We start from the raw sequence: 27,921 nt of genomic DNA on the forward strand, positions 1-27,921 counted from the left end.
TTTTTGTGTACATTTGACAGTTGGCTGCCAAATGACTGTGTGTGTGTGTGTGTGTGTGTGTAAACACCTGTGCGCTGTACTCCAAACTGCAACCCTCCGCACGGGCCAACACGCTCCAGTAAGCCGTTAAGCCTCAACTCGTGTCTATGTGTCTATGTGTGTGTGTGTTTGTGTGTGTGTGTGTGTGCTGATTGCTGTTGAAATGCAAAGTCAAGAAATGAAAAATTATAATAATGACCAGACACAGGGTGCAGGAAATGTGTGTGCAACTCTGCCGCGTGTCGTCAAGAAAAAATAAAATAGTGACAAATTTGTCGTACATTTTCAGCAAGTTGTGTTTATGTTTTTCGTCTTCTTATTTTTTTTATTTAGTTTTTTTTTTTTTTATTTTATGAAGTGTGCCAACGCGAGAAGAGTGCAGAAAAGTGGACGGGTCGGGGTCGGGGGTCGGGGGTCGAGTCGAGTTGTTTTGGTTTGGGTTGCATTGGTTCGCTGGCCTCGTCGTAGTTTTTGTGTTGCATTTAAGCGCAAATTTGCACTCGTTTTTGACATTCATTGTGTGTGTATGTGTGTGTGTGTGTGTGTGTGTGTGTGGTGGCATGGTGGGTCCATGTCAACTGACTGCCACTTGACATGCAGGCAAACGTGTTGACTCCGTTTGTTCCTTCTGCAATTCTGTGTGAGTCGCAACTTTTAATGAGCAAGCAAATGAAGTGGCTGCCACCGCAATTGCTGCACCAGTACCAGTACCAGTACCAGCACCAACAGCAGCAGTGGCACACCAAGTCAGTTTTTGCGACATGGCCACCAATGTTTGCTCGACACCCCATCGTGCTCTAACAACCCAACACCCCACCTCCCCCCCCCCCACTCCCCTCCTCAACCACTATTCTACCACTGAGCAACTTTTGTGCATTGCTCCCTGCGTCTCCATAAAAGTTTTGTGACAGTTTTTGGCTCGCCTTTCTTTGCTTTCTTCCTCTTTTTACATTTCACTTTTCAAAGTCAAATTGCGCGCCTGTGTGTGTGTGTGTGTGTGTGTGTGTGTGACAGCACAATGAGAAGCCAAAAAGGCTGCGGGTGTCAACAACAACAACAACAACAACAAAACTTAAAAAAATAAGTGAAAAAAAAAGAATTTTAATAGGAAAAAACTGCAACTTTTTAGAGCGCGTCAGCAAAACATAAAAAAAAAAAGTTTTCAGTGTGTGCATGTTTGGTGTAGTTGCCACTGTGGCACACCATTTTACATCCGCCCCCTTCACACCCCCTCCTAAACAGCGCTACCCTTACCCCTGGCCATGTACCACTCTGCCTCTCATCATTTCGCCCCATTTGCCGTCGTCGCCATACAAGCGAAATGACAAATTAATGCGACACTTTGGCTTTGTTGTTGTTTTTATTTTATGCTGTTGTTGTTGTTGCTGTTGCTGTTGTTGTTCTTGTCATCTCGTTGCGTTGCGTTGCGTTGCATTGCGTTTCAGAAATGTTCCCCAGTCTGCTGCAGGCAAGATGTTCTGGGTGGCCATTGCATAAGCGTGCAAATATTTATGGCAATGTGTGTGAGACTATAAAAAAAGAAACACATGCACACACTATATATATATATATATATATTTCTATATAACTTATAAACTTCAGCTTCAGTTTGCGTACGTTTCATACATTATTATCAAATAATTTCAAGTTTTTAATGCACCTCCTTTGCACCTCTCATTATTATTTTTAATATGTTGTAATTGTTTCTCAAGGCGGAGTTCTCCTTTCGCCCGCCTTTAATGCATACTTCAGTTCGACAATTGCATTTAGTGCGATGACATTAATTTGTTACTGAAATTCCAGCTTAGTCGAGTGTGCTTCTTTTGATTGCCCGCACTTTAGTGCTGCTTCAGTAGTTGTATATAAATTAATCACACAATCCGGCTACTAAGTAGCATATGTGTATATGTATATCTATTTATATATGTGTGCTTTTATATGGAGCACATAGTCATAAAGTTGGGTTATTCAAGTGGCACTTGCTGGCATTTCAACACCACAGTCAAATCAATTTGTTGGGTTCAAAGCAAAGCTCAAGTGTCTCAGATATGCTCGCCATATATCATCATGATAAACATTAAGTATCCAAAAAAATATCAATTCTCTTTCTCGCTCTCGCTCTCGCTGTGTGTATCTTCTTGATGTGTAGATTTGCTGCCTCTTCAATCTGCGCGCCTTTGATTAAGCAATATTCTCGTGTTGCTTCTTCTTTTTCTTATTCATCTTTAAGTTGTTGTTGTTTTTGCCGAAAAATCTGTGAAGCACATTTTGTTTCTTTGTTTGTTTGCTGCATTCTTCGCTGTGGCTGGGGCTTCATTGATTAAGCGTGAAATAATTTCTTTTGATTGACTTCAATTGAAATGAATTATTCTTTAATTGGTTGCGCGACGCTTAAGCGGCATGCGCCTGCGCCAAAGGTGACATAGGTCCCTCACCATAGGACACCCCCACTGGCCCCGAAAATGCCCCCTTCTGGCTAGCTGGCAGACACTCCAGCACTCCACCACCCCCTTTCCCCTCCCACCCAACAACAGTAACAACAACTTTGATTTGCTGCCTGCCGCCTGCGACGGCTGCTCTACAAATATTTTTGTATAAATGCAAAATTTGCAAAAAAAATTAGACTAAAATGAAACCAAAACCAAAACCAAAATGTACAACTATCTGCCGAAGTCTGAATACCCTTGTCCCATTTTCTATATAATATTTGAAGTCTCAGCTAGACCATTTTTTTTTCATCGATTGTTCCGATGATAGTGAACATATATGCTATAGTAAAACGATGCTTGGAAGATTTAAGACGTTAAATATAATTTAAAACAAAACACTTAACTTAATTTTGTTTTAAAAAATATAATCAAATAATAAATACAGCAGTTTTTACTCGGTTTTTCTTTTTTTTATAATGCATTTCACCTCAAATGAAAAGTTTTTGCTGGCAAATCACATTCTTCAATTATATTTTATGTGATCTTTGCAAGGGCATAAAAAATGCGCCAACTAACGAATACGCTTACTTCTCCTCCTGCTGCTCCTCCATCTGCAGCCTTAACTGTTGCCGTTTGCTGCTCCCCCCACACGGCTCCCTCTGCTGGTTGTGCTCCTCCTGTTGGCTGTTGTCGTTGTCAAGAACAAAAATAATAATAAAACTTGCTGTCGCTGCGAATATAAACAGGCAATTTTTGTGCGACGCTCCAAAAAATGCCACAGCAGCAACAAAAGTAGCAGCAGCAACAGCAACAACAACAACAACAACAAGGAAGATGGCAGCTGTTTTTAATGTCTGCACAGTCCGCCTAATGGCGCTCAACGGCCGCCAAACTGAAGGAGGACTACGACAAAAGTTGCTGCTGCTGTTGCTGTTAGTGACGACCCCATTGCCACTTTGGACTCGATTCGAATGCCACTCGCAGTGCCACGCCCTTCACCCCACCTTATCCCTGCCCTCAACTTTAAATGTATCGATGTAGGCGTTGAGTCGCCGCCAGATTGTGACAAAAAAAAACAGCAAAGGAAAACAACAAAAAAAAGCGTTGACGGCGTCTGTCTGGGCCATTGGATTTGTGGCATAAATTGATAATCATATGCCACACACACACACACACATACATATATATATATATATATATATATATATATATATATATATATATATATATATATATATATATATGTATACACACACCAGGCTCATCCCCAATTCCCCATACGCAATTCTCATTGTCGGACTCGTAATCGTCTTGGGGGCTTGTTAAGTGCGAAAACGTTTGTTTAATTGACTTGGTCAAGTTTATGGTGACTGACAATCGGTTACGAAAGAGGACCATAAAGATTTTAAAAGCAATAATGTTGATATGCTAAATGCACACCATAAAAGCAAGAATCGTATATAAATATTAGCACTGACTTCAATAAACTCAACTTGAAGCAACTCAAAGATGAGACTTTTGTAGACTGCTTCGATGCAAATATATAAATATTAATTGTATGCTTTGTCCTCAACTTAAATTCATATTAACAAATGTTACTTAAAACTTGAAAATAAGTGCTTAAATTCGTATTTATTTAAATGGGGCTATAACTTATATAAATATATTTCAATTCAGATACATATCATTGATTTGTGAAACTGCTTTCGACAATAATAAAATAATATCTGCTGTTTCAATTATTGATATCTAAAATACAAAGAAAAACATTGGCATCCTTTGATTTCATCTATAAATTTCAAATAGATTACTAAAAACGAGATTATTTTCCATTTCATATCTGCGCTTTGTGCTTTGATAATTTGAAAATCAAAATCCAAACAATGAGACAAACTGAACAATTTGAGAGCGCTATGGAAAACGATAGCCGAAAAGTGAAAAGTGAAAACTGAAAGCTAAAAACCAAAAACCAAAAACCAAAGATCCCAAACCATGTGCATAATTAACGCTTACCGTTAATGAATAATGTAAGCGAAGGGCAGTGGGTCAACTGTTGTGGGTGTTACATTATGTAGCCCAAGGGGATGGGGGGGGTTGGATTGGATTGGGGTTGGGGTTTTGTAGTGGATTGCTTCTTTGTTTTCATGACATAAGCGTTTAAATAATACAAAAAAAAAAGAAACCAAAAAAAAAAACAAAAATAATTAAAATACATAAAAATATAAAAATAAAAAAGGAGGAATTAAAAATGCACAGACAAGCGACGAGGGAATGCAGTGGCCAAGGGGGAACAGAGGTGGTGGGGCAGTGGTATGAGGGGTTGAAAAGCCGAAAGCAAACATGTGACATATGCGGCAATTAATGCCGTTAATTATTAAAGTTAACACCCAAAAGCGACATGCACAAGTCAAATAAATAAACACGCAGCCAGCCAAACGAATGAGGCAAACTCATTGGCCTGATAAACCCTAAGTACAACCACCACCACCAGCTCACCTCACCTCACCTCGCACCACCCCACCCCACCCTTCACCAACAAAAAGAAAAACGTATCCCTTACCCCAATAAAGCTGTAAAAAAAAAAAAATGCCCAAGCCCCAAAACGAAAACCCAAACGCCCCAACAATTAAGGACAATGCGTGCTAATTTCAAACGAAAACTCCGACGTCGCAACTGAAAAACCCACCTAAACACCGTGCCACCCAGCCACCCAACCGCCACCACCACCACCTTAAAAAAAAAGAGGAGAACAAGAAGAACAAGAAGACGAAGAAGAAGAAAAAAGCAAATGCCACAGCACTAGCAGCCAGCAGTAATAATGATTTTTATTTATAAACTGGCGGCGCAGGACGAACAGAGCCAGGAAGCCGTAGGAGGAGGCAGGCAAGCGATACAGGACCCATGCGTGCCACATTGGGATTATGTGAGTAGTTGCACAGCGGCTGGAAGGGGTGGGGTGTTGGGGATGGAGCCGGTTACATATACATACACACACACACACACACACACACATGCAGAAGAAGGACAGTTGGCACATAAATAATTTACACGCCTGGCCGCAAGCACACTTGCCATTTGCCAGTGTTTGTTGTTGTTGTTGTTGTTATTATTGTTGCTGGCACTGCTGACATAATTTTATATATATTTATATATATATATATATATATATATATTTATATTTATTTATATATATATATATATATTTGCTGTATTTTTAGTTATTTTGGTTTTTGTCATTTTGGTCGGTTTTGGTTGTTGTTTAGGTGTTTTTTTTATTTATTTCTTTTTTGGCCGGAAATAAGCAAAGCAAACAAAACTTTGGCAATTTTTATCAACTTTTTGTTGTTGTTGTTGTTGTTGCTGGCTTTTACATGTTTTTTTGTTTGTTATTTTTGTGTTGTTTAACGGAAATTATGCATTTGCATTCTTTTTTGCTGTGGTTTAAAATAAACTTTTCGGAATATGCATGGATATCTTATGATAATGATATGTTTATAACGCTATTAAAATAATCGTTGAATCATATTTGATGGTTGATGAACATTCAGCGTTGTACAAAATAAAATTCATATAATAATGAATTGGATTGTGTGTTAGATGAAGTGAGTAGAGCCGGGAATCGAATTGTTGCCATAAACATTTCTCGATCGATGTCTTTCAATCAGATCCAATCAGATCGTTTTCTACATATGCGTGTGTGTGTGTGGATTTTGGCCCCCTTTTTTATTTCTTTAATATTATTATTGTTACGTTTTATTGCTGTTGTGTAAACTATAAAAGCAACTATATCAAAAAATAAAAAGAAAAACTTTCAACAATGCCCAAAATTTAAAAACCAGCAGCAGTAATGATGATGTTGCTGTTGATGATGTTGCTGATGATGATGTTGCTGATGATGATGTTGCTGTTGATGATGTTGCTGATGATGATGTTGCTGATGGTGATGTTGCTGTTGATGATGATGTTGATGACGATGACGATCGCGAGGCGAACGCGTTCATTAGTTCTCATTAAAGAAAGAGATGAACACAAATCGTATGTGCCCAATGATAAACGCATTTATAAACAAAGCCTTTTTTTTCCATCGAAACCATAACTAACACTCTGGAATTTCGGGCTGAAACCGCGACAAGGCACCACAGTTGATGGCGACTGAGGGGGGAGGAACTGGTTTCAACAATAACAACAATTTAAGCATGCGGGGGCTCAGTTCATTCGATATGTCAATGTTGTCCACTCAGCAGCAGCTCGTCGTTGTCTGCAGCTAATGAACTCTATTAATAATGATGGCATGCGATATCTTACAGATATAGACAAGTATAGATATATGCATATATATGCATATATTTGATTTGCAATAATTTGTAGTCGTGGGTGGTCCCGGTCCCCATCAGGCCCCACCCAAGGCGCGAGTTCATTTCTTGATTGAACCTGACCCAACGCTTCCCTTTTCATTTTTTTTTTTGTTGTTGTTCAGGTTAATCTTTTAGCTTTTAAGCACACAAATGAGCCGCAAATGAGGCGCGACCATGTAAAATGCCGATAAGAGCTCCACTGTCCATCCAATTCATGCCACTTCAACTCGACACGACTCAACTCAACTCAACTCGACACGGTTCAACTCGACTCGACTCGACTCGACTCGACTGCTGCTCGTGTGGGCGGCAGCGAAAAAGGCAATCAACTTTATTGATAATAGAATGCGCTGTTTGTTGAACGTTTGCGTTTAGGTTTACGTTTACACAATCGATGAGGAGGGCAATATGAATATAAATAGACCCACCTGTATGGCATAGGTTGTAAATGCCGCTAAAAAGCTTAATGCCTCAGCTGAGATTGGCAGAACAAAACCACTGCATACAGTAGAACTACAGTAGAACTACTTTAACACGAATTCGTAACAGAAAAACACACACTTTCAATTGAAATGTGTATTGAATAACTGAAATCTGAGTTAATGTTGAAGAAGCGCTACTGTATCTACTGTATTAAGCAGCTTGGCAATGCTGTGAGCAGAACAGAGCACAACAGAGCACAACAGAGCAGAGCTGAGCTGAGTGTTGTGTAATGCGCAAACAACAAACTATAATTATAATAATGGTGCATCAAGCGCTGACTTTGCAGAGTCCACAAAAGCATGCAACAGAAACACTGAGAGAGAGAGAGAGGGAGACAGAGAGAGAGAGGCGCTCGGAACTGAAATAGCCAGGCTTAGATAACTTATATTTGTATTTGTATTTGTATTTGTAGTGGGCAGTGGGGCAGACGCAAGAGCTAAAGCAAATGCATACGATACGAGTGCACTGAAGTGCACTTTCGAGTACACTCACATTTGCCGCAACCAAAAGCGTACGCTGAATAAACTTGCAATGCTCAATGGACAAGTGTGCAACACAAAGGCGCCGCCTGCCGCACAACCAATAGCTGTGTGTGTGTGTGTGTGTGTGTTTGTTGTTGTTGTTGTTGTTGCTGATGTTGATTTGTCGAATGCATTTTTATAACGATTTAATTATATTTATGTCGTTTATAAACGCGTTGCGTTGGGTTGGGTTGGGTTTGGGTTGGGTTTGGGTGAGTTTGGGTGGCTTTGGTTGGTTGTGGCGCGCCATTGCAAAACGTATTCAAGTTAACGTAATGCAAGGAGGTGAGTAACCCACTTGCACCCTGCACCATCCCCACCCCCGCCAGCAGTCGTGCATTGCTAGTGACATCGATGCGATGGCCAACGCCAAAGCAAATGCCAATGCCAATGCACATAACGGCTGCCATTATACGCAACAACAACAACAACAACACCAATAATAATAGCAAAAGAAAATGGCGTCTGGCGACATAATGCGTGTGCGTCTGCGTGTGTGTATGTGTGTGTGTGTGTGTGTGTGTGTGTGAACATGGGCGAAATTATTTTTATTATTTTACACAATTTTTATATGAAAGCCAAATGCGATACAAAAAAAGAACTTTAGAACAAGGCATAAATATTTAGTATATTGCATTTTCTATTATTATTGTTTTCGTTGTTGTTCTTGTTGTTCTTGTTCTTGTTGTTGTTGTTGTTGTTGTTGTTGTTATTGTGGTGGTTGCTCTTGTATTTAATGAGATTTTTCAACTTTCCCATAAGCGCCTTAAACATCGCTCCGTCGAACATGCAACAAACTTCATTTTAATGTACTCTACATTCATATATATAAATAAATATCTGGGTAAAGCTATTTCTTTTCACTGGGGCTGATGCTTTGTTTGGCTCAACTTTTGTTCGCTCCGCCACATGTCTGTTGTGTGTCAGAAAATATACATTAAATATAATAAAATAGTCGTATTTAGCACAGACTCTTGCTGTAAATGCCAAAACTTGCTCCAAATACATGAATAATGCTTTAATTATTATTTTAATTACTTGAGTAATTGAAGCAACGTTCTGTAAGTCATAAACCCATTAAATTTATTGCCACTCTAATTAAAATATTCAAGTACTGATGAAATGAAGAATACAATACAATTAGCCATCTGTGAGTGCAAAAAAGTGAAATGCAATAGACCAATTAGTAATACATACACATACATATATATATATATCTATATATATCACTTTCTAATCAATTGTTTATCTCAATTTTATTTGCAGCTTTAATTCGTGTGTTAATCAATTGACTTTCAAGGCGCCAGAGCAAAAGGTGAGTTCTGAGTTTGGTTAACTAAAGGTTCTGTCATTGGCACCCAACATAAATACATATTTCTCACAACTCCCCTATCCCCCGCTTAACTGCCACCCTCTTCCCTTTCCATTCGCTATGTGCCACAATTGCCCGCCCCCGCTTCATTCGAGCTTAGCAGACAACTGCTTATAATAATAATACGATTTATCAAATGCACGTAAATTACAATAAATTAAAGACGAAATTAATATTAATGACTCCGGCTGGCCAAGACACAATCACAATCACACACACACACACACACACACACACACACACACCACACACATGTACACCTAACTAGATATATATCTGTACAATGTTGTGTCTTCTGTTGCTTGTTGTTGTTGCCTGTCTCTTAGACAATTGCCAAATAAAGTGCATGCCTGCCAATGTGTGTGTGTGTGTGTGTGTGTGTGTGTGTACTTAAATGCCTGATACTTGAGATCTTAAATATGAAAATCATTACTTTGATTGCAAAATTTGCCCAATTGCCTATTTGCAATGCATATGGATATGGAGAGCAGCAGGCAATGGAGTCCGCAGCTAATAAGCCCCAGATATAATACTAGAAAACTGCAAAGCCAACAAATCGCCAAGCGATTGAACTAACTGTTGTTGTGGCTGAAGGATAAAAGGACGAAGGACGAAGGACGATGTGCGATGGGCTATGGACGATAAGCAAAGGGCAATGTTGCTATTAAATTCTGTTAGAGATGAGCAATATATCAAAGTGAAAAACGATTAGACAAATGATGACAAATATAATAAATGACAAAGACAGAGTGAGAAAGAGAGAGAGAATGAGAGAGAGAGAGAGACAGTGGGAGAGAGAGAGAGAGAGAGAGAGAATTCTTAATGACATTTTCCAACACATCTAATTACCTGATGTTGAGGTAAATGCTTAATAAAATGACATGTAATATTCATATATCTAATAATAACTATACTCGTATATATATATATATATGAATATATATATTTACTCTTATAAAACATTTCTGATAAGCAACCAATACAAGGAAATCATCTTGCTTGCGTTGGAATATTTGCTATTGCTTAATTTTCGAAAACTTGAAGTCTGTTTTGTAATTTATTTCTGATGTTCTTACACACACATAGAAATTAGTTTCAAGTTCGCTATTGAGCAAATTATAAAATAAAATACTATTGAATTTAGAAGACTCTGTAAATAGAGTAGAGCTTCTCCGCTACCCTATGATAAATCACCGTCAATCACTGTTTCCACTTCACAGTCTGTGGGAAAGTCACTGCTTGCACTTTTCAGCTGGATTGCTTTGGTGCTTCAGCTGAAACTGGCAACTTTTGCATATTTGATGAGCAATATACTATATGGCACAATATCAGCCATTGCTTTAGTGTGTGTGTGTGTGTGTGTGTGTGTGTGTGTGTGTCCGTCCGTCCGTGTGTGTTCACCTGTGTCCGCGTTTGTGTCCGTTGCAGGGGTTTTCGAGCTCATCGTTCGTAGCTTGTTGAGTTGCAATTTGGCTAACAAATTATGCAACAGCAACAAGCCAACAACTACACACAACTACACATCCACACTCACACACACACACACACACACACATAGAGAGCAGCAACGGCAATAACAAAATGCAGCACTACTGACCCAACTTTAGGTCCGGTATCCTTACGGATATCCCTGCCTCAGTCTCCTCCTCTGCGTCTCTGCGTCTCCTTTCGCCTGTGGTTGCTGCTACGTTCCCATCCGTCCGGCCTCCTGTTAAATAATTGTAATTGATGGCATTTTACACAAATAAATATATGGAAATCAATAAATTTCAAACACACACTTACACATACACACACAGACGCACACACACACTTACACACACACACACACAGACGTGCGCTGGATAGTTTCACATGCATGGACATTTTCCCCAATAGACCTGAATGCGTTCAGTTTGGGCCACTTTTGGTCAGTAGTTCATTTACACGCACTATAAATTGCATTTGACCAGCAACAGCTCCCCAGCTGCCCCCATTTGTTTCCCGTCTCTGCTCGTTGGCTACCCCCCATCCCTCCGCCCCCCTCTAGCCACGCCCTGGTCTCCCGCTGACCAGGTAGTGTTGAGTCATGCATTTTGGTGATTGCTATTTGGATTTTAACAATTATTTGATGTTGTCGGTAAACGTTCCGCCGATCCAAAAACCCTCAACACCTCAGCCCCCCCCCCCCCCCCCCTCGTCGACCCCTCCCCCTGAGCTCAGCATAATATTGCCAGCGGGTGTCTGCTCATATTGTGTTGGCTGCACCTTTTCTCAATGATTGCATTTTGACTTTTAAATATGCAAAATATTTTGCATTTCAATTGCACACACACAGACACACAACACACACACACACACACACACACACTTGCACAACACACACACTTACAAATCCTTTAATAACTCTGTCAATTTGCATTGTGCCAGCGGCGGCCGTTTTATGACGTGTTAACAAAGCGCGAGGCTTGCTCCAACAGTTGCCACATCAAATATCTGGGATTAAATTTACAAATGCTTTATTCACCTGCCCATATATATATATAAATATATATATATATATATATACATATTTACCATATACTTTTGAAAAACTTGAAGCGCACGCATTTTGTGAATGAAGCTCTTTTCACTTTGTGTGGTAAATAATAGTTTAATATACATACAATGTATATGGTAGTAAATACTGATAACGGCAAACATATGCCAACAATCGAACCTCGGCTTAACCATTTTATTTGCTATGGGAAACGCATAATGAAAAAATCTCTGCGCATTTTTGCCGAGTTTCAACCATGTTTTTTTTTGTTGCATGATTTTTCGTTTTCTTTATTCTTGTTTTTTGTCCTTTTTGGTATTTGCATTGCCACAAAAAGTCGAAATTAATTAATTTGTAACAAAGTTAATAAATATGGCTTGCTATGTTGATGTAAGCAAATAATTGTGCAATTCCCTGAGGCACTCACACATGCATACGTGCCCCACCCCTTAACACTCCGCCCCTAGCCATCCACATGGGGCAAACAAGCGGTTTTATTAAATTCGATTTGAACTGATTTAATGACCGCCCATTAACAACTATTTTTATATATACCATACATATATATATATATACATATATATATATATATAATATTTTGAATAAGACTTTGCGACTCATTTAGCAATCGCCCTTAAGCGGTTTTGAGTCAACATGGGCTGGGCTGGGCTTCGACCATCGATGGCTGTTGCTCTTGCCTCACCTTTATCTATATGATTGTCGCTTGGTGAGTGTATTCAAATTGTGCCACACACAATTTGTATATATCTTTCGTAATATTATTAGTGTCGTGTTCCACTCACATGTCACAGTTCTAGCCATAAAGATTGGTTCAAGTTATTGCAGCTTAAAGTTAAAGTTTATGTTTACTGATTGTTTGTAAAATATATAAATTCTATACTGATATATATGAAAAACGAACTTATTGTTGAGTTTGTTAATCGAGGTGTTACTGTACTATTTTGCCACATTTCCATTTGCCTGCAAGGGTATTAAATCTTTGGTAATTTCTTCTTTTTTTTTTTTGTTGTTCTTCTGTCGATTGCCGACTGGTGTGAAAAGTAATTATGGCGCCTTATGGTCTTCTGACAGCCGGTCAACTTCATTCAACGTCCATTAATTTGGACACACTTCACTTCAAGTGCCACAACAGCACCCATTGCCCCTCAAGGCCCCCCACATTGCCTTGGCTTTAGCTGCGCTTGTTGCACTTTTCTTGTTTTTAGCTTTTTTCTTTTTTTTTTTTGGTGTTTTTGTTTTTGTTTATTTTCTTTTTATGTATGTTGGCTCAGCTGGACATTTGCCCCAGCCAACTTCTAGTGGGGAGGCCAGTTGGGAGGGGGTGACAGTGGTGTGGTGGCGGGTGTTTGGGGCACATTCCACTGCTGGTCACGTATGATGACCCAAATGTGCGGCACCTCCTTCAGCGTTCTGCCAGTCAGTTCTTAGTTCTCAGTTCTCAGTCCTCAGTCCTCCGTCCTCAGTCCACAGTTCTCAGTGTCGTTTGTTTGTTTGTTTGTTTGTATGTGTATTTAATAAAATTTATTACACTCTCACATGAGAAACATATATATATATATATACACATCACACCCCGTCCCCTGCCCCCGCCTTCTGTCTTTGCGTATTTGTCTAATAGAAAAATTATGGGCCAAGGCAGGCCGCGACCTTCTGGTCTGTCCAGAACGGGGTGGGAGGGTGAAGGGAAGAAGGGCCAACTGGGCTGTAGAGGCCTTAATTTTTATACGCATTCCACCCTTTCTTCTGTCGTCTGTCATGAGGAGTGTGACGTCGAGACTACTTCGCCTCGCTGCTGCTTGTGCCCCATACTTATAACATAAAATTTTTTATCGAAATGACAAGGCATTTTCATTTACGTGTCGATGCCCCAGATGAGGGGCGGTGTGTAAGAGGCCGTGGGTTTGACGGGGGCTATGTGTGTCTAAACTAATAACAGTTAACGCTTACACGCACACACGCATGTTTAGTATTAGCCACACACACACACACAGCAAATGAAACAAAAGTAATAAACATTAATTTTATTAATTCATTATTTAATGCTGATAGGCAGAGAGAGAGAGAGAGAGAGAGAGACAACGCCATAAATATATATATATATATATATAATATACATATGTACGTATATAACGTGTGTGGTTTATAGATAATTATCATAAAAAATGCATACACCAATCAGGCAAAAATTTAATTTACCGCAATTCCATGCAAAATGCACAACAGCAACAGAAAAAAATAAAAAATAAAACAAGGCAACAAAATGGAAAACATATTGTTAGCTCAACGCTGAAATTGCAACAAAATTGTTGTTTCAATTTCTGTCTAATGGCAACAAGAGCCATAAAAAGAGTAGCTAAATGACCAACAATAAAAACAATAAACTGAAAAACATTTGACATGTTGTCATAATTTATGCATTTATAAATTAAACGGAAAAAAAAGATAACAGAAAAGAAAAAACATAAACATTACAATCAATTTAAAATATTACAAATATTTATATTTATATATATAAATTGACATTTATGTTTTATATATATGTATATATATATATTGATATGCATATGGCAAAGAGTGATTCAGCAAATCAATTAAGCTTAATAGTTTTGGGCTCAATTATGGGTTAAACTCCTGTCAAAGTTAACACGAGTGCAGCATTATCAGTTAGTTTGACATGAAGTTAGTTGAAGAAGAAGAAACTCGATAATAATAGCAATGATTCACAAATCCGATTTAGTCGCAACAATATGGGGCTGCAGCTGGTGTCGCTTTTGGATGGCTACAAATAAAAATTTCAGTGCAGATCTTGTCTTATGCACCATCATCATCATTATCATCATTATCATCATCATCATCATCATCATTTTGTGCAACATGATACTCACATTACGTGGGCATTTCAATCACAGTGGCACAGCGCGTTTCTGCCGCTCATTAGCCAGCCTGCAAAATGTGCAAAGTGCAACGTGCAACGCGACCAGATGCAGTGCATCAACTGGCCACACGCTAAAGGTGCATTAGCACCACAACGTTGAATAGATACCGTGTGTGTGTGTGTGGTACGCAATATGCCACACACTCCACACACACACACCTGCTGCAGCTATGTATATAATTATCTATATATATTTATATTATAGTTTTATATGAGGAACGGACTTAGAAATTAAATTTTGGATTTTTATTATTACATACTTAAATGTCTGTATAGAGGAAACCATATCTACATACATATTATTTGGTTCATGAAGGTTTCGGTTTCGGTTCCCGTTTTGGTTCGTGGTGCACGGTAAATGTTGCGACAAACCACCTCTCAACTTCCTACTCCATATTCCCACAAAGCATTAATTATAAAGACAATGTTGGACAGCACTTGTCATTTGTTTATATTCGAGTTGTTACACTGCAAAAAAAAAGATAAGTTCACATTTAATATTCACATGTTTTAAGCGATTTATAATACAATACATGCCTTAAACTGACACTTGGCCAACTGCCATCGGCGACTGGCGATCCTCCCGGTTTGTTCCCACATGCAACTTTCTATCTAATATTTATTAGCCAGAGAATAGGCGAATACTGTTTGTTGGCCCCCACCTAATCAATCGCATTTGCCTTCCTCACTCTCCTACATACATATATTCTGATGCCGCTGAATGACTTTGAAATTGAAGGTCCTGCCACAGGTTTCGCAGGGTATCAACTTGTATGTGGTGTCCAAATTGCCGATAAATGTAATTTGTTCTTCTCTTTATAAAATATAAGTTGATTGAAAATCTTAAAAAAGTTAAAAAACCACAAAAAAAAGGTAAACAATTTTAAAAATGTAATTTTTTTGAGAATAACACTCATGCTTCGAAAATTCAATTTCGATATTATTTACTATCGATATATTTTCACAATCTGACATCTACGAGTATATATAAATTGATAACCTTAAATATAATGCAATAGATGAGTCAGAAAAAGTAAATTATTATAAATTGTAAATACAAAATGTATAAACATATATACAAGAACACGAACTGTATAGCCTCGATTATATTAGCTTATCGATTATTTGGCTCAGTGCAGCTCTGTGCGCAGCTGCCGCTGACTAACTGACTAGCTGACGGAGCGACGGAGTGACTGAGTCGGCTGTCTGAGAACTGCTTCAAGTCGTTCATTGAATTGAATGTTGAAATGGAATTAAAAGACAGACATCGTTTTCTATACAAATTATGGCCTGTTTCGAGTCTGCTCGCTTGAACACTTGACAGCCAAAGCACACACACAAGGCCTGTGCCGCAAGCAACAACCTCCTCCTCATCCTCCTCCTCTTCACCATCTCCATCTTCGTCTTCATCCACTCTCCACAATTCGTGGCAGCAGTCAGGTTGTCCGTTCCCCCCAAACATGGCATGGCATGTTCGCCCTGTTCCGGGTGCATTTAACGAACGCATTTTTCATCTCTCTGGCTTTGGCTGGCTGTGAAGTGAAGTGAAGTGAAGTGATTTCAAAATGATTATTTTTTGACACATGGGGCAACACCTGCAACGCATTTGATGTTGCAGCTGCCACAGATCCCAATGCCAAAAGAGCCGAGCCGCCTTCAATATGCATCAAATGCCAGAAACTCAATTCCTCGCCCTCGCCCTCATCCTCACCCTCGCCATCTCCTCCCCTTGCCCTTCCCCTTCCCATTGGAGCTGTCGATGTCGATGGGGCGATTCCCCAATCACTGCCTGCCTTCCTCTCTCCCATCCTCCCATACTCCACACTGCACGTGTGTGTGTGTATGTGTATGTGTGTGTGTGTGTGTGTGTGTGTTGTTTGTGTATAATTATATAATTTGACTGCTGCAATTATGTTGTTCTTCGTTAATTGAAATGTAAACGTCATCATTATGATAAGACGACGTTGAGGCCCGCTTCAGACCTGATGTGGGCATTGTGACCAAGTTTGTTTTTGTTGTTGTTGCTGTCGTTGTTGTTGTTGTTGCTGTTGCTGTCGTTGTTGTTGTTGTTGCTGTTGCTATTGCGGACGACTGACGTTGACGTGAACGTCGACAGCGACGCCGTCGCCGGCTGCGAACATTTCAATTCTATTTGTGCTCGCAACTAGCCTGCCAGGCGAATTGAGGGACAAGTGAGGGGGGGCGAGGGCGGAACGGGGGCGAGACACGCAAACAAAAATGCCATCACAATGGATGGCGGCAGCCAGCAGCCAGCAGCCAGCAGCTAGTTGCACCAGTAAAGAGCCTTGCCATGTCTTCGTATATGTTGCTGCTATGGCAGCGATTCACTGGCGAACGGTTCAGCGATGTTTAATGGCATCTGTTGGTGGCTGTGGTTCAGCGATTAGAGGATATAAACATTTTTGAGCAAATTAATGATTGCACGAATCAATGCAGTTCAATGTTGATAAACTATCAAAAGGTTAAAGCAAATTGCTTACATCTAAAATTGAGTAAAAACAAAATAATTGTTGTTGTATCATCTGCCAAATATCGTTCACATATATCGATGCTGATGCTGATGCTATCGATATGCAGTTAAAGTTAAATTCGTGTTGACAGCAGGCATTGAAATTAACTTTATCGTCTGTGTTTTTTTGGATTGAAACATACTCAAGTTTTCAGTATACCAAAATCGATTATATCAATTGCAAGGAGAAACAGAAATCTGAACTAAACTCACATTACTCAGGATGCTCGTGAAACGTTTGCGACACATCAAAGCCAACAAGGCAACGGCCACCAATCTGTGCCTGTCTCGAGTCTACGGCACGGAGACGGTTGAGATGCCGAAGGGGGGTGCCTCAACTGCAGAGATCGAATGGCTGACACTGGAGCTGAATGTGACCAAGCGGGCGAATGCGGGCCTGCTTCACAAGTACAAGCGAACGTTGGCCGAAGGCGAGAATATGCGCAATCGACTCAATAAGCAGATTGGCGATGCCCGAATCTTTGGCATACAGGGCTTCTGCAAGGATCTGATCGATGTGGCCGATGTGCTTGGCCAGGCCACAGAGGCGGTGCCCAAGGATCGCCTGGACACCAATCCAGATCTGCAGAGTCTTTACGAGGGTCTTCAACTGACACGCGCCTCGCTGCAGCAGGTGTTCAAGCGTCATGGCCTGGAGACTCGAGATCCGATCAATCAGAAATTTGATCCCAATCAGCATGAGGCGCTCTTCCAAACGGTTGGTGCTACGGTTGAGGCCGACACCGTGGTGCAAGTCACCAAACTGGGCTATCAACTGCACAACCGTTGCATTCGCCCCGCACTTGTGGGCGTGTCCAAGCGTTAATCAACCATAATACATTTGTACAAGCAACTTTGACACACACTCAAAATCTATACAGTATACAATATACACTGTAAACACAATTGTCCTTCTCTTGCCACAAAATTCTCATGCATATTAAGTTGCCACAAAGCCGTTAAATAAAAGAAACCACAAATAGAATATACAATTTTGATTATAGCTGTGGCTTAGATATAACCGAGAAGTATCCTTATCGAGTGGTCTAACAGAGAGTAATTCAAAGAGACACAGAGAGAGACAGAGAGAAAGAGAGAGAGAGAGATATTGTCGATCTCTTGGATCTTCCTTGTAAGTGAGTTGTGGTTCTAGGTCCATTGATTCTACCTATTTATTTCACTATTATTTATGTTTCAATTTGCTTACTGCTGGTCAATCTTCCAGAATATCTCGCGGCACTCTCCGTAATTTTTAGCTGGAGTCTTCAACATACTATTTGCTGATGTTTCAGGATAATGTTGCATTCGATTTAAAGTTAAGTGTGAGAAAGTCGTAAAAGTGAGAGAGAGCAAAGCTATTACAATGTGTCAATACAAGTGGCTTATTTGAGAGAATCGCACTGAAGCAGGAGGCGAAAAGCTGTGTCAATTAAACAAAGAGACGGAAACCCATTAAAAATTGAGCGGCCACTTGGCCACTTGGCCACTTGGCAGTTGATGGCAGCAACTTGGACAACGTTTGGCAAATATAACGAAAATGCCCAAAACTACAAGGAAAAACTTAGCGGCAACTTGCGAGCGTGTGTGTGTGTGTGTGTGTGTGTGTGTGTGTGTGCTCACAAATATTTTCAATTACAAATTGTATTTTTCCGTTAAGATAAGCAAAATTTATGGCAGTTCCAGCTGCCCCAAACCAACCAACCAACCAACCAAGCAAGCAAGCAAGCCAACCAGCCAAGCAACCAAGCAGCGAGGCCAGCAAAATGCCGGCAACTGTTTTGCAGACAGACTGTTTTCTACCGCACCACAAGCCCCTCCTCCCCCCACACACAGACCAGCCCACTCTTCAGCGATAGAAGTCTTTCAGTCCCGTTCCAGTTGCCGTTCAATGCCTTCTTCGCCTTCGATCGTCCTGCGGCAGCAACAAACACTTTTGCGCTTCGTCGGCGACGCAGTTGTAAACAAGGCTGCAGGACGAAAAAAAAAAGAGACAGAATAGAAAAAATGGGGAGAGAGAGAGAGCGAAAAAGAAATAATAAAAGGAGCAGACAACGGCGACGGCTAAGAACCGTTAGAGGACCAAAGACGCCAGCCAAAAAGCAAGAAAGCAAAAAGTGAGCAGCCAGCTGCGAAAAACTACGGAAAAAGAAATGACGTACAGATTTACAGAGTATTTTCTTTTACGTGCTTTTGTGGCGCCGCCAAATGTCACGTACGCCCAGACAGTGGGTCGCAGGTGGCCAAATACCCAGCATGTGTGTCTCTCTCTCTGTGTGTGTGTGGGTGTACGTGTGTGATGGGGCAAGCGGCGGAGTCGTTCGTTGCCCATCGTAAAGACCAAGTTGCAGTTTCTTTATTTTATTATTTTATTTTCGGTCAACTTCAGACGCGATGCAATGCGAGCGAAATGCCTCGCAACTTATTACAAATGAAAGACTCGACAAGGCCACGTAACGTTTTTACAAACCACCCGCAAAACACACACACACACACAGACACACACACACACAGACACAGACACACACACACACACACAGACACACACACACACACACACACACACACAGACACCCCCACAATGCCACGCCCACACGCTGGACAGCGGTCAAGTGTCTGCTGGCTGCTTCTTCTTCATCATTCATCTTGGTGTGCAGCAATTTTGCAAGAAAAGTTTTCGCTTGGCTTTTGGGCGAGAATACGCAAAATGCTCGCACTTCAAATTGAATTAGAGTGACAGCGTGCCTCAGCTGATGACTGTGTGTGTGTGTGTGTGTGTGGCAGGTAGAGAGGTGACTAAAGGTGCGGGTGCTGAACAAAAATTGACAAACTTTGGCACCATCAACGTTTGCCGCATATTAAAAACCGAATTGTAGTTAAAGCTAAAGGTGTTGCAACAATGCCGGGGTGCGGCATCCTCTGACACGACTTTGCACACGAACACAAACACTCATAAAAGAAAAAAAGACGAGACGACAACAACAACAATAACAATTAATGCAAATGTGTGGCTTGGACACACGGGGCACGTTTGTCGTTGTCAGTTGCTGGCTCGTTTAATTGATATTTTCTATATAAATATGTATAAAATATATTTCAATTTCAATTCACGTGCGTAACAAACAGACGGAAATTGTCAGCAGCGATAGCGACAGAGAGACAGAGACAGAGAAAGAGAGAGAGAGAAAGACAGACAGAGACAGAGACAGAGACAAAGACAGAGACAGAGACAAAGACAAAGACAGAGACAAAGACAGAGACAGAGACAGAGACAGAGACAGAGACAGAGAGAGAGAGAGAGAGAGAGAGAGAGAGAGAGAGAGAGAGAGAGAGAGAGAGAGAGAGAGAGAGAGAGAGAGAGAGAGAGAGAGAGAGAGAGAGAGAGAGAGAGAGAGAGAGAGAGACAGAGAGAAAGACAGACAGAGAGAGAGAAAGAGAAAGACAGACAGAGACAGGCACATTAATTTGGGATCATTTATTTATTTTATATAGGGTTACTTAAATTGCTATCGGACATCGATTTGTATTTGATTTGTATCGAAACGGGGACAGTTATCGATAATTATTATTAATATTAGCTTCAACTGCTATTGGAACAGAATATCGAAAAAAAGAAATCAAAAATGATGACGAATAAGCTGCAAATAACTTGTAGTTCTTTGAATTGGCATTTGAGCAAGAGAGAGAGAGAGAGAGAGAGAGAATGAGACGATGGCAGCGTTATTCAGTTGTTCAGTGTTGCCACTGGTTAAGTTTAGTGCCACACTTAATTGGTTGTATTTGCCTCCTCTCGCATGTCAATCATTGATTACGCTTAATGAATCGATTCAATTAGAGCAGCATTTAGAGTGGTTTAAGTTGCAATGCATCATGTAAATATCAAAAGCTAACCAAACACAAACCAAACAGTCAGAGTTAGTTGCCACGTATGCTTAGCGGATGAATTTGTTGCACTGTTGCACTGTTGCACTGTTGCACTGTTGCACTGCTGCACTCAATGCTCGGTGGCAGTCAGCGTTACAGTATTCATTTGCTGTTGCAAGTCGTAAATCGATCGCTCAACTACTCAATCTCAAGGATTGACATCCAGCTCTTGAGAATCGGTTGCCAGCTCACACAAACACACATACACACACACACACACACACATACACTACACACATGTGTGTGTGTGTATATATTTATATTGAGTTGAGTTGGGTTGCTGCCACGTTGTGGTCTGAGTGAGGGCAACGCTTGCCACCTGATGCTGCGACCCTTAACAAATCGCTGCCACTTTCTGTTTCTAACTGCAAAACGTTTTTAATGCGTTCTTAATTAGCCTCGAAGCAACTATTTGGGGATGTGTGTGTGTGTGTGTGTGTGTTTGAAGCACATATTCGATATTTACAATTGGCTCGAGTTGCGAGCTGAATTGTGGTAAAGGGACCCTTAACCACAAGTGTGGCGCCATTTGGCAGCAGTTGCAGTTGCAGTTGCAATTAGTTACTTGTGTTTACTCTTTGTGTGCCTCTCCCTCTCTCTCCCTCTCGTGTGTGTGTGTGTGTGTGTGTGTGTGGGCGAATGGGTGTGTCGATGAATCCGTTGCTTGGCACAGTGCTGAGCTTTTTAATTGTTTGCCATTTGAGTTGAGTACGTCTGGGTGCGGCTGATGTAGTGGTGTGTGGCAAGTTGCAAGTTGCAAGTAGCAAGTAGCAAGTAGCAAGTAGCAAGTCAAAGTCGCAGCTTATAGCACCTTGCAACAAGTTATTTTTTTTTCTTCTACGCACACTGAACGAAACGGGTGCACTTGAAAACAACTTGAGTTACAACAATTCACCCATTTTCTTGCTGTGCACATGCAGAGAGTAAACACACACATATATTTTGCAAATACATGTATGGATTACATAGTCATACTCATATCCATATCCTCATCCATATCCATATCCATATCCTTGCGCTGCAGCTGCAGCTGCCTCAAATTGCGGCACGACTTGTGGCTTGCTCCACTTTTATTAACTTTTTAATGCAGCTTTGCCATCCCAAATCACTCATTCACAGACCCACACACTCACACACACACACTCACACACACTCACACACACACACACACACACACACACACACACTCACACACACATTAGCCCCCAAAAACCGCCACCCGTTTGGCAGGCACCACTGCTGAGTTGGGTTCAAGAGTTTTGCCAGCTTTTATAAGTTCATGTCGAGCAGCTGCTCTGGTGGTTCAGCTGCGGTTCCAGTTGCCTGACTGCCCCAATCGCCTCCCCCCTTCCCTCCATTCCCCTCCGCACACCACTCCCCTTGTTGCACCATCCGCTTGTTTTGCCTTGTGGCATTTTCGATGGCTTTTGGTGGCTCATCCTTGGCTGGCATGCAAATCCTGCATATTCAGCTCCTTCATCTTTGGCTTTTGCTTTTCCAGCTGCTGCTGCTGCTGCTGCTGCATGCTTACTTTATTGGCTGTGGAAAAGTTTTTGGCAAATTAATTACATTTTATTGGACTGCAGCATTTTGTGTAGCAAATGCTGCGAACAAAGATCATTTCAAGCATTTCGACTTTGCTCCTGGCCAAATGGCGACTTTGGGTTAAAGTTCACCGGCGCACAGCCTAATCATAATAATAACTTAATGCGCTCTAAAAACAAAAGCGAACCAAAAACAAAAAAAAAAAAAAACACCAAAAAAACAAGAAAAAAAAAACCTACGAAAAGAAAACAAAACAATAACACTAACAATAACAATCTAATACAACAGCGACGACAACAACATAAACTCAACTCGAAAGAACATCAAAAACATTCAGCTGGATTCGCTGTTTGTCTGTTGGAGGCAGCCAGTTGCCAGTTGCCAGTTGTGAGTTGCCAGTTGTGAGTTGTGAGTTGTGAGCTGTTGAGCTGTTTAGCTGTTAAAGTGCATTTTATGACTTTCAAATACGAAAGCTCGTAAAATAATGGTGGCAAGAAACTGGGGCAGGAGCGGCAGCCCAAGTCGAGGGGGCAACATTGACATAAAAATGCCAGGCAACCAATAATCATAGAAACAAGTACTTAATACGTCGACACCAAATGCGCCTTTTTATGGCTAATCAAACCTTTGCCACAGACACCAGCAACGTTGCTGTTGCTGCTGCTGCTGCTGCTGCTGTTGCTGTTGCCACAACTGATAAAATGATGTGTTTCCACTGGCACGCAGCAGCTGCAACCGGCGGCAGTGGCAACAACAGCAACAAAATCACATTTAATGTGCAAACTCTACTCAGTAAAACTCTGATTTTGATTTCTGTTTAATTTGCTTCTTTTTTTTTTTAAACAGCTTAAATAAACTTTTGACAATTCTCTACTTTCATTTGCATTGTCAAAAATGTGTGCAATTTTCCATTTGTTTAGATTTACGCAGCTTATTGTATTTGTACAAAATGCATCCATTTCGATATTTATTTTATATTATTTTAATGTTTTTAGTAATTAGGGTAATACTTCAAATATCATATATTTTAACGTGCTCGACTGAAACCGCATTTTTATCGATTGAAATACAGTTCCGAAAACCAAAACCGATATTCGACTTATTTTTTATTATATTATTTATTATATATCCCTATATATAGAAAAAGGAAATGTAGAAAAATAAGAGGAAACAGTTTGTAAAATGTACCTCAGAATTTATTCTTTATTTAACGATAACCGATGCGGTTTGACAACCTGATTTATCAGTTGATCTTTGCATCAACTAATTTATTTATTTACTAAACGTAGATTGTATACAGTCCACAAGTGTTTAAATTTAGAACATTAATATATATATATATCATTTCTAAGCTTATGTTTGGAGAGAAGTAAAATTAAGAATGAATTGTTTTTAAATAATTGCATAAATGAGATGCCCATGGGCTCAAGCCTAGTAGTGAGTAGTAGTGTTGCTGGATCAACTGTTAAGTATTTCAACAACAATTCAAAAAAATTCCTATTATATACATGTATATATATATATATATTTTCATATGTGGCAGCCACAAATGAATGTTTAATGACAATTGGGCCGCTGTCAAGTGGAAAATCTGATTGAGAGCGTGTTAAAAACAAAAATATAAATAAACAATATTACAATTTTTCTGATGATAATGCAACAGCATGTGCTGCTCGTATACATATGTATGTGCATAGGTGTGTGTGTGTGTGTGTGTGTGTGTGTGTGTGTGTGTGTGCATTTACAGCTATGTGGAGTGTCAGCTGTTTATGATGCGTTTACGACACATCAAAGGACACGCACACGCAGCAGGCCAAAGACATGGCAACAGGGTCGGCTCGAGGGGCAGAGTGTGCAACAACAACAACAACAACAGCATCGTTAAGGGGCGCCTCCAATGTGCTGCGGCCCACAAGTTCGTAAAACTAACGTGTCCCAGGGCAAAGAAATAGTGCGACTATAGTTGTAGTTGTTGCTGATCATATTCATTGTTGCTGTTGGTGTTGCTGTTGCTGTTGTGATTGCAAAACACGCAAATTGTTGAAGCTGAAGCTGAATATTTTCAGGGCCCCAGGTTGGGCGCCACGATGAGCCTCACGTATATAAAAAATAAAAATCCAAATAAAAATCCAAATAAAAATCCAAATAAAAATGAAAAAGCAACAAAAAATGAATTTATTTGATTCGTTTGATGCTCGTAAAAATCAATGAATACATTTTTTGGGCAGACGGCTGCTGCCATCTTTTGCGCCAATCTGTCTCTCCCCAATCTCCAAGAGCGTGTTGCTATTGCTATTTTCTCTTGCTGTATCTTGTTGTATGCATGTTGTAGTTGTAGTTGTAGTTGTAGTTCGAGTTGTCTTTGGGAGCCATTCAAATGAAATGCCGTCGAAAAGTTTTGTGAGCCAAGTTTCCTATGAAATTTGTAGCAGCCTGAAAACAAACTATAAAACTTGAAGTTTGAGTTTCTTTGAAACCGTTTTAGTTTTTTTTTTTTTTTTTTTTTTTTTTTTACTTGCCTCTCTGCCTCTGCCTGGTTGTTGTAGTTGTTTTGCTACGTTTTTATGTTGTAGGTAGAAAGGAATGTGTTTGAAGCCAGTTAATTGGATTAACACTAAAGATGCTTACGCGTATATATATATGTGTGTGTCTGTGTGTGTGTGTGTGTGTGGGAAGTTAAATTCGATTTATGACCAAAATGATTTAATTGCCAAAATGCCAAAGCGATGCAGCTGACAATGGGATTCCTGGGGGCTATTTTCGTGTTTATTTAGAAACTTTGAAACTCAAGTCGAGCGTACCAAATGTGTTTTGAACTGTGAAGATTAAGTAGAAGTAAGACTCAACTTTAATGATACACTTCGGGTCTTCCCAAGGCAATTAACTGGATAAAGTAATTGTAATAAACCAAAATACAGAAGCAACTCAAAATTCGATTTCTAATTTGTAGTCTGAAAATTGTTATAGAAATAGAGGATTAAAGTACGAACATGTAAATTAAATCAAATACGGACTAAAGTTGGAATATTAGTTTGACTTGTTGTGCATGTATGTGTGTGTGTGTGTGTGTGTGTGTGTCAAATTATTTGCCCTATAACCTTTGGTTGTCGGTTCAAATTACAGGTAATTGCTCACCTAGCGCATTCTTTGGCTTGTTGTCCTTGCTGTCAGTCTTCACATTTTGGCAGTAATTAATTAAAGTGGCCAGCACGAAATTAGTGGACGACGACGAGTGGGCTACGAGTGGAAGAGTGGATGAAAGGACAAAAGGACGAATGGACGAAAGGACGAGACGATGAGGGGACAATTCCATGCTTTTGACTCAAGTAAATCAAAGTTGAACCCAGTTGCTGCTGTTGCTGCTGCTGCTTCTGGGCTGGTAATTTGATCAGTCTTCTGTTGTTTTTTGTTGTTGCTGGTTCTAGTTGCTTTTGTTTTAAGGACACAACAGCAATTTTTCCACATTGTCGAGCATTCGCTGGGCTAATAAGTAAGTTAGGTAGCCGAACAGCCGGTAAGGTCCGGACTGGTATTAGCCTTAGCCTTGGCCTGGCTTTCGGTCTTTAGTCTTTTGCATATGGAAACTGAATCCCATCAAATGTAAACGTGGCTCAAGTTGCCTTCTGCCTGCTGCCTCTCTCTCTCTCTCTCTCTCTCTTTCGCTCTCTCTCTCTATTTCTCTCTTTCTCTCTCTCTCGCTGTGTGTGCAACGAAATAAAATTAGCTCAATGAGCATTTGTGCAATCAAGTGATTTTAAACAACAAAAATTGGGGGCTGTAATCGAAGTTGAGCAGCAGCAAGTAAGCAAAGCAAGCAACCCTTCAAACCAAGAAGCAAAAAAAAAATAAAAAATATAAGGAAAAAGGGTTGTGCAACCCCTGGTTGTGGCAAATAAATTTCACACATATTTGCACACTTACATATGCAGTGTGTGTGTGCGTGTGTGTGTGTGTCAATAACTTTAGGTACAAGGTCGTCATCGTCTTGGTTGATTGTGATGGAAATAATAAAAATGAACGAGTGCAAACCCCAAGCCCAAATTCATTTTATGAGTACTACTACTGCTGCTCCAAGCAGCATATGAAAATGCCATGTTATGTTAGCTTAATTTTTGTGAAAGGAAAGGGGAAGGGGAAGGGAAAGGGGTGGGGGTTCCTTCGGTTTAGGGTGTGGGAGTTATCTGCATGTAAACAGGCGCAGCACAAAGCCAAACGCTTCTTGCACATGACTCATGAGGTGGCTCTCTGGTCTCTGGTCTTAAAAACAAAAAAAGGGTTTTGTTTTTTTTTTCACTGCCTGCACACACATCAGTGTGCTGTAGGTCTTCACACACACACACACACACACACACATGCACACTCCTTTAGACATATGTGTGTGTGTTTTTTGTTTAGGGTCGTGTAGTTGTGGGACTTCAGAATTTGGTTGGCCGAACGATTATTGCCGCACAGATCATTGGACAACAATTGTAAATTGATTAGAGCGACAAACTTGGCCATTTGATTTCGTATCGAGTTCCACAGTTCCCCTCTTCAGCCTCTCCCCTTCGTGTGTTGCGTAGGGGAGGGGGGCGGGGCGTGTTATAGGAGGGCGTTCTTTGAAGTTCCTACTGGTCCGCTGATGATGTCATTTTGGGCATGAATTAGTTCATTTCGCTGTAATTCGATGTCGAACTGTTGTCTTCTATTTCGCTAGTTTATTATTTGCCCAGATTGAGTTCGTTTATTTTAGTTGGAACAACTTTAAAACAAGTTTGTCGATTCTTCCTCTAATTTGCATACTCATTTTTCATTTCATTTCAGACTTAATAGCCTCTTAAAAAGGCCGGCATATTTGTTTGCGTTCAGCAATATATTCGATTACAATCTGAAGTTTGTTGTCTTGATGTTACAATCGCCTATTATTACTCATTGTTCCATTCTAAATGGTTACTTGCCTAAGAACTATTCGTGTTGTTATCATTTCTACTGCCTGATTGATGAACCATGAACATGTTTAAGGTCACCTTAAATTGGCTTTAAGCTTTGAACTTTTGCCAAGCAAATACAACCATACAGACACATATGCGATGCTTTATGACAAGGTACACTCATCTGTGTGTGTGTGTGTGTGTGTGTGTGTATATATACCTTCATAATCAACGATACGATCATTATTATGTTGATTATCATGCTGCTTGCTGGTTACTTTCATTGCGTTGCCTTTGCTTTCCTCCTACATTTTTGTCAAGCAGTGCTACTCTGGAATGAGA

At 40.3% G+C, this 27,921-nt stretch overlaps 2 protein-coding genes across 2 annotated transcripts in view; both read left to right on the forward strand.

Moving 5' to 3' along the window:
* Positions 1-27,921, forward strand: part of LOC6565743 (hornerin) — a 97,138-nt gene that overhangs the window by 42,999 nt on the left and 26,218 nt on the right. The window contains exon 2 of the mRNA XM_032738932.2: positions 9,094-9,142. The gene's annotated coding sequence lies outside the window, so the exon portion shown is untranslated. The remainder of the gene's footprint in view (positions 1-9,093; positions 9,143-27,921) is intronic.
* LOC6565741 (grpE protein homolog, mitochondrial) lies at positions 17,409-18,188 on the forward strand (the record flags this gene model as incomplete). Its single annotated transcript, XM_001992363.2, has 1 exon — positions 17,409-18,188. A coding segment is annotated over one exon (621 nt), but the record flags the coding sequence as incomplete, so codon positions are not given.

Source organism: Drosophila grimshawi, unplaced genomic scaffold (genome assembly GCF_018153295.1).
Source record: "Drosophila grimshawi isolate 15287-2541.00 unplaced genomic scaffold, ASM1815329v1 contig_848, whole genome shotgun sequence".
Taxonomy (NCBI): domain Eukaryota; kingdom Metazoa; phylum Arthropoda; class Insecta; order Diptera; family Drosophilidae; genus Drosophila; species Drosophila grimshawi.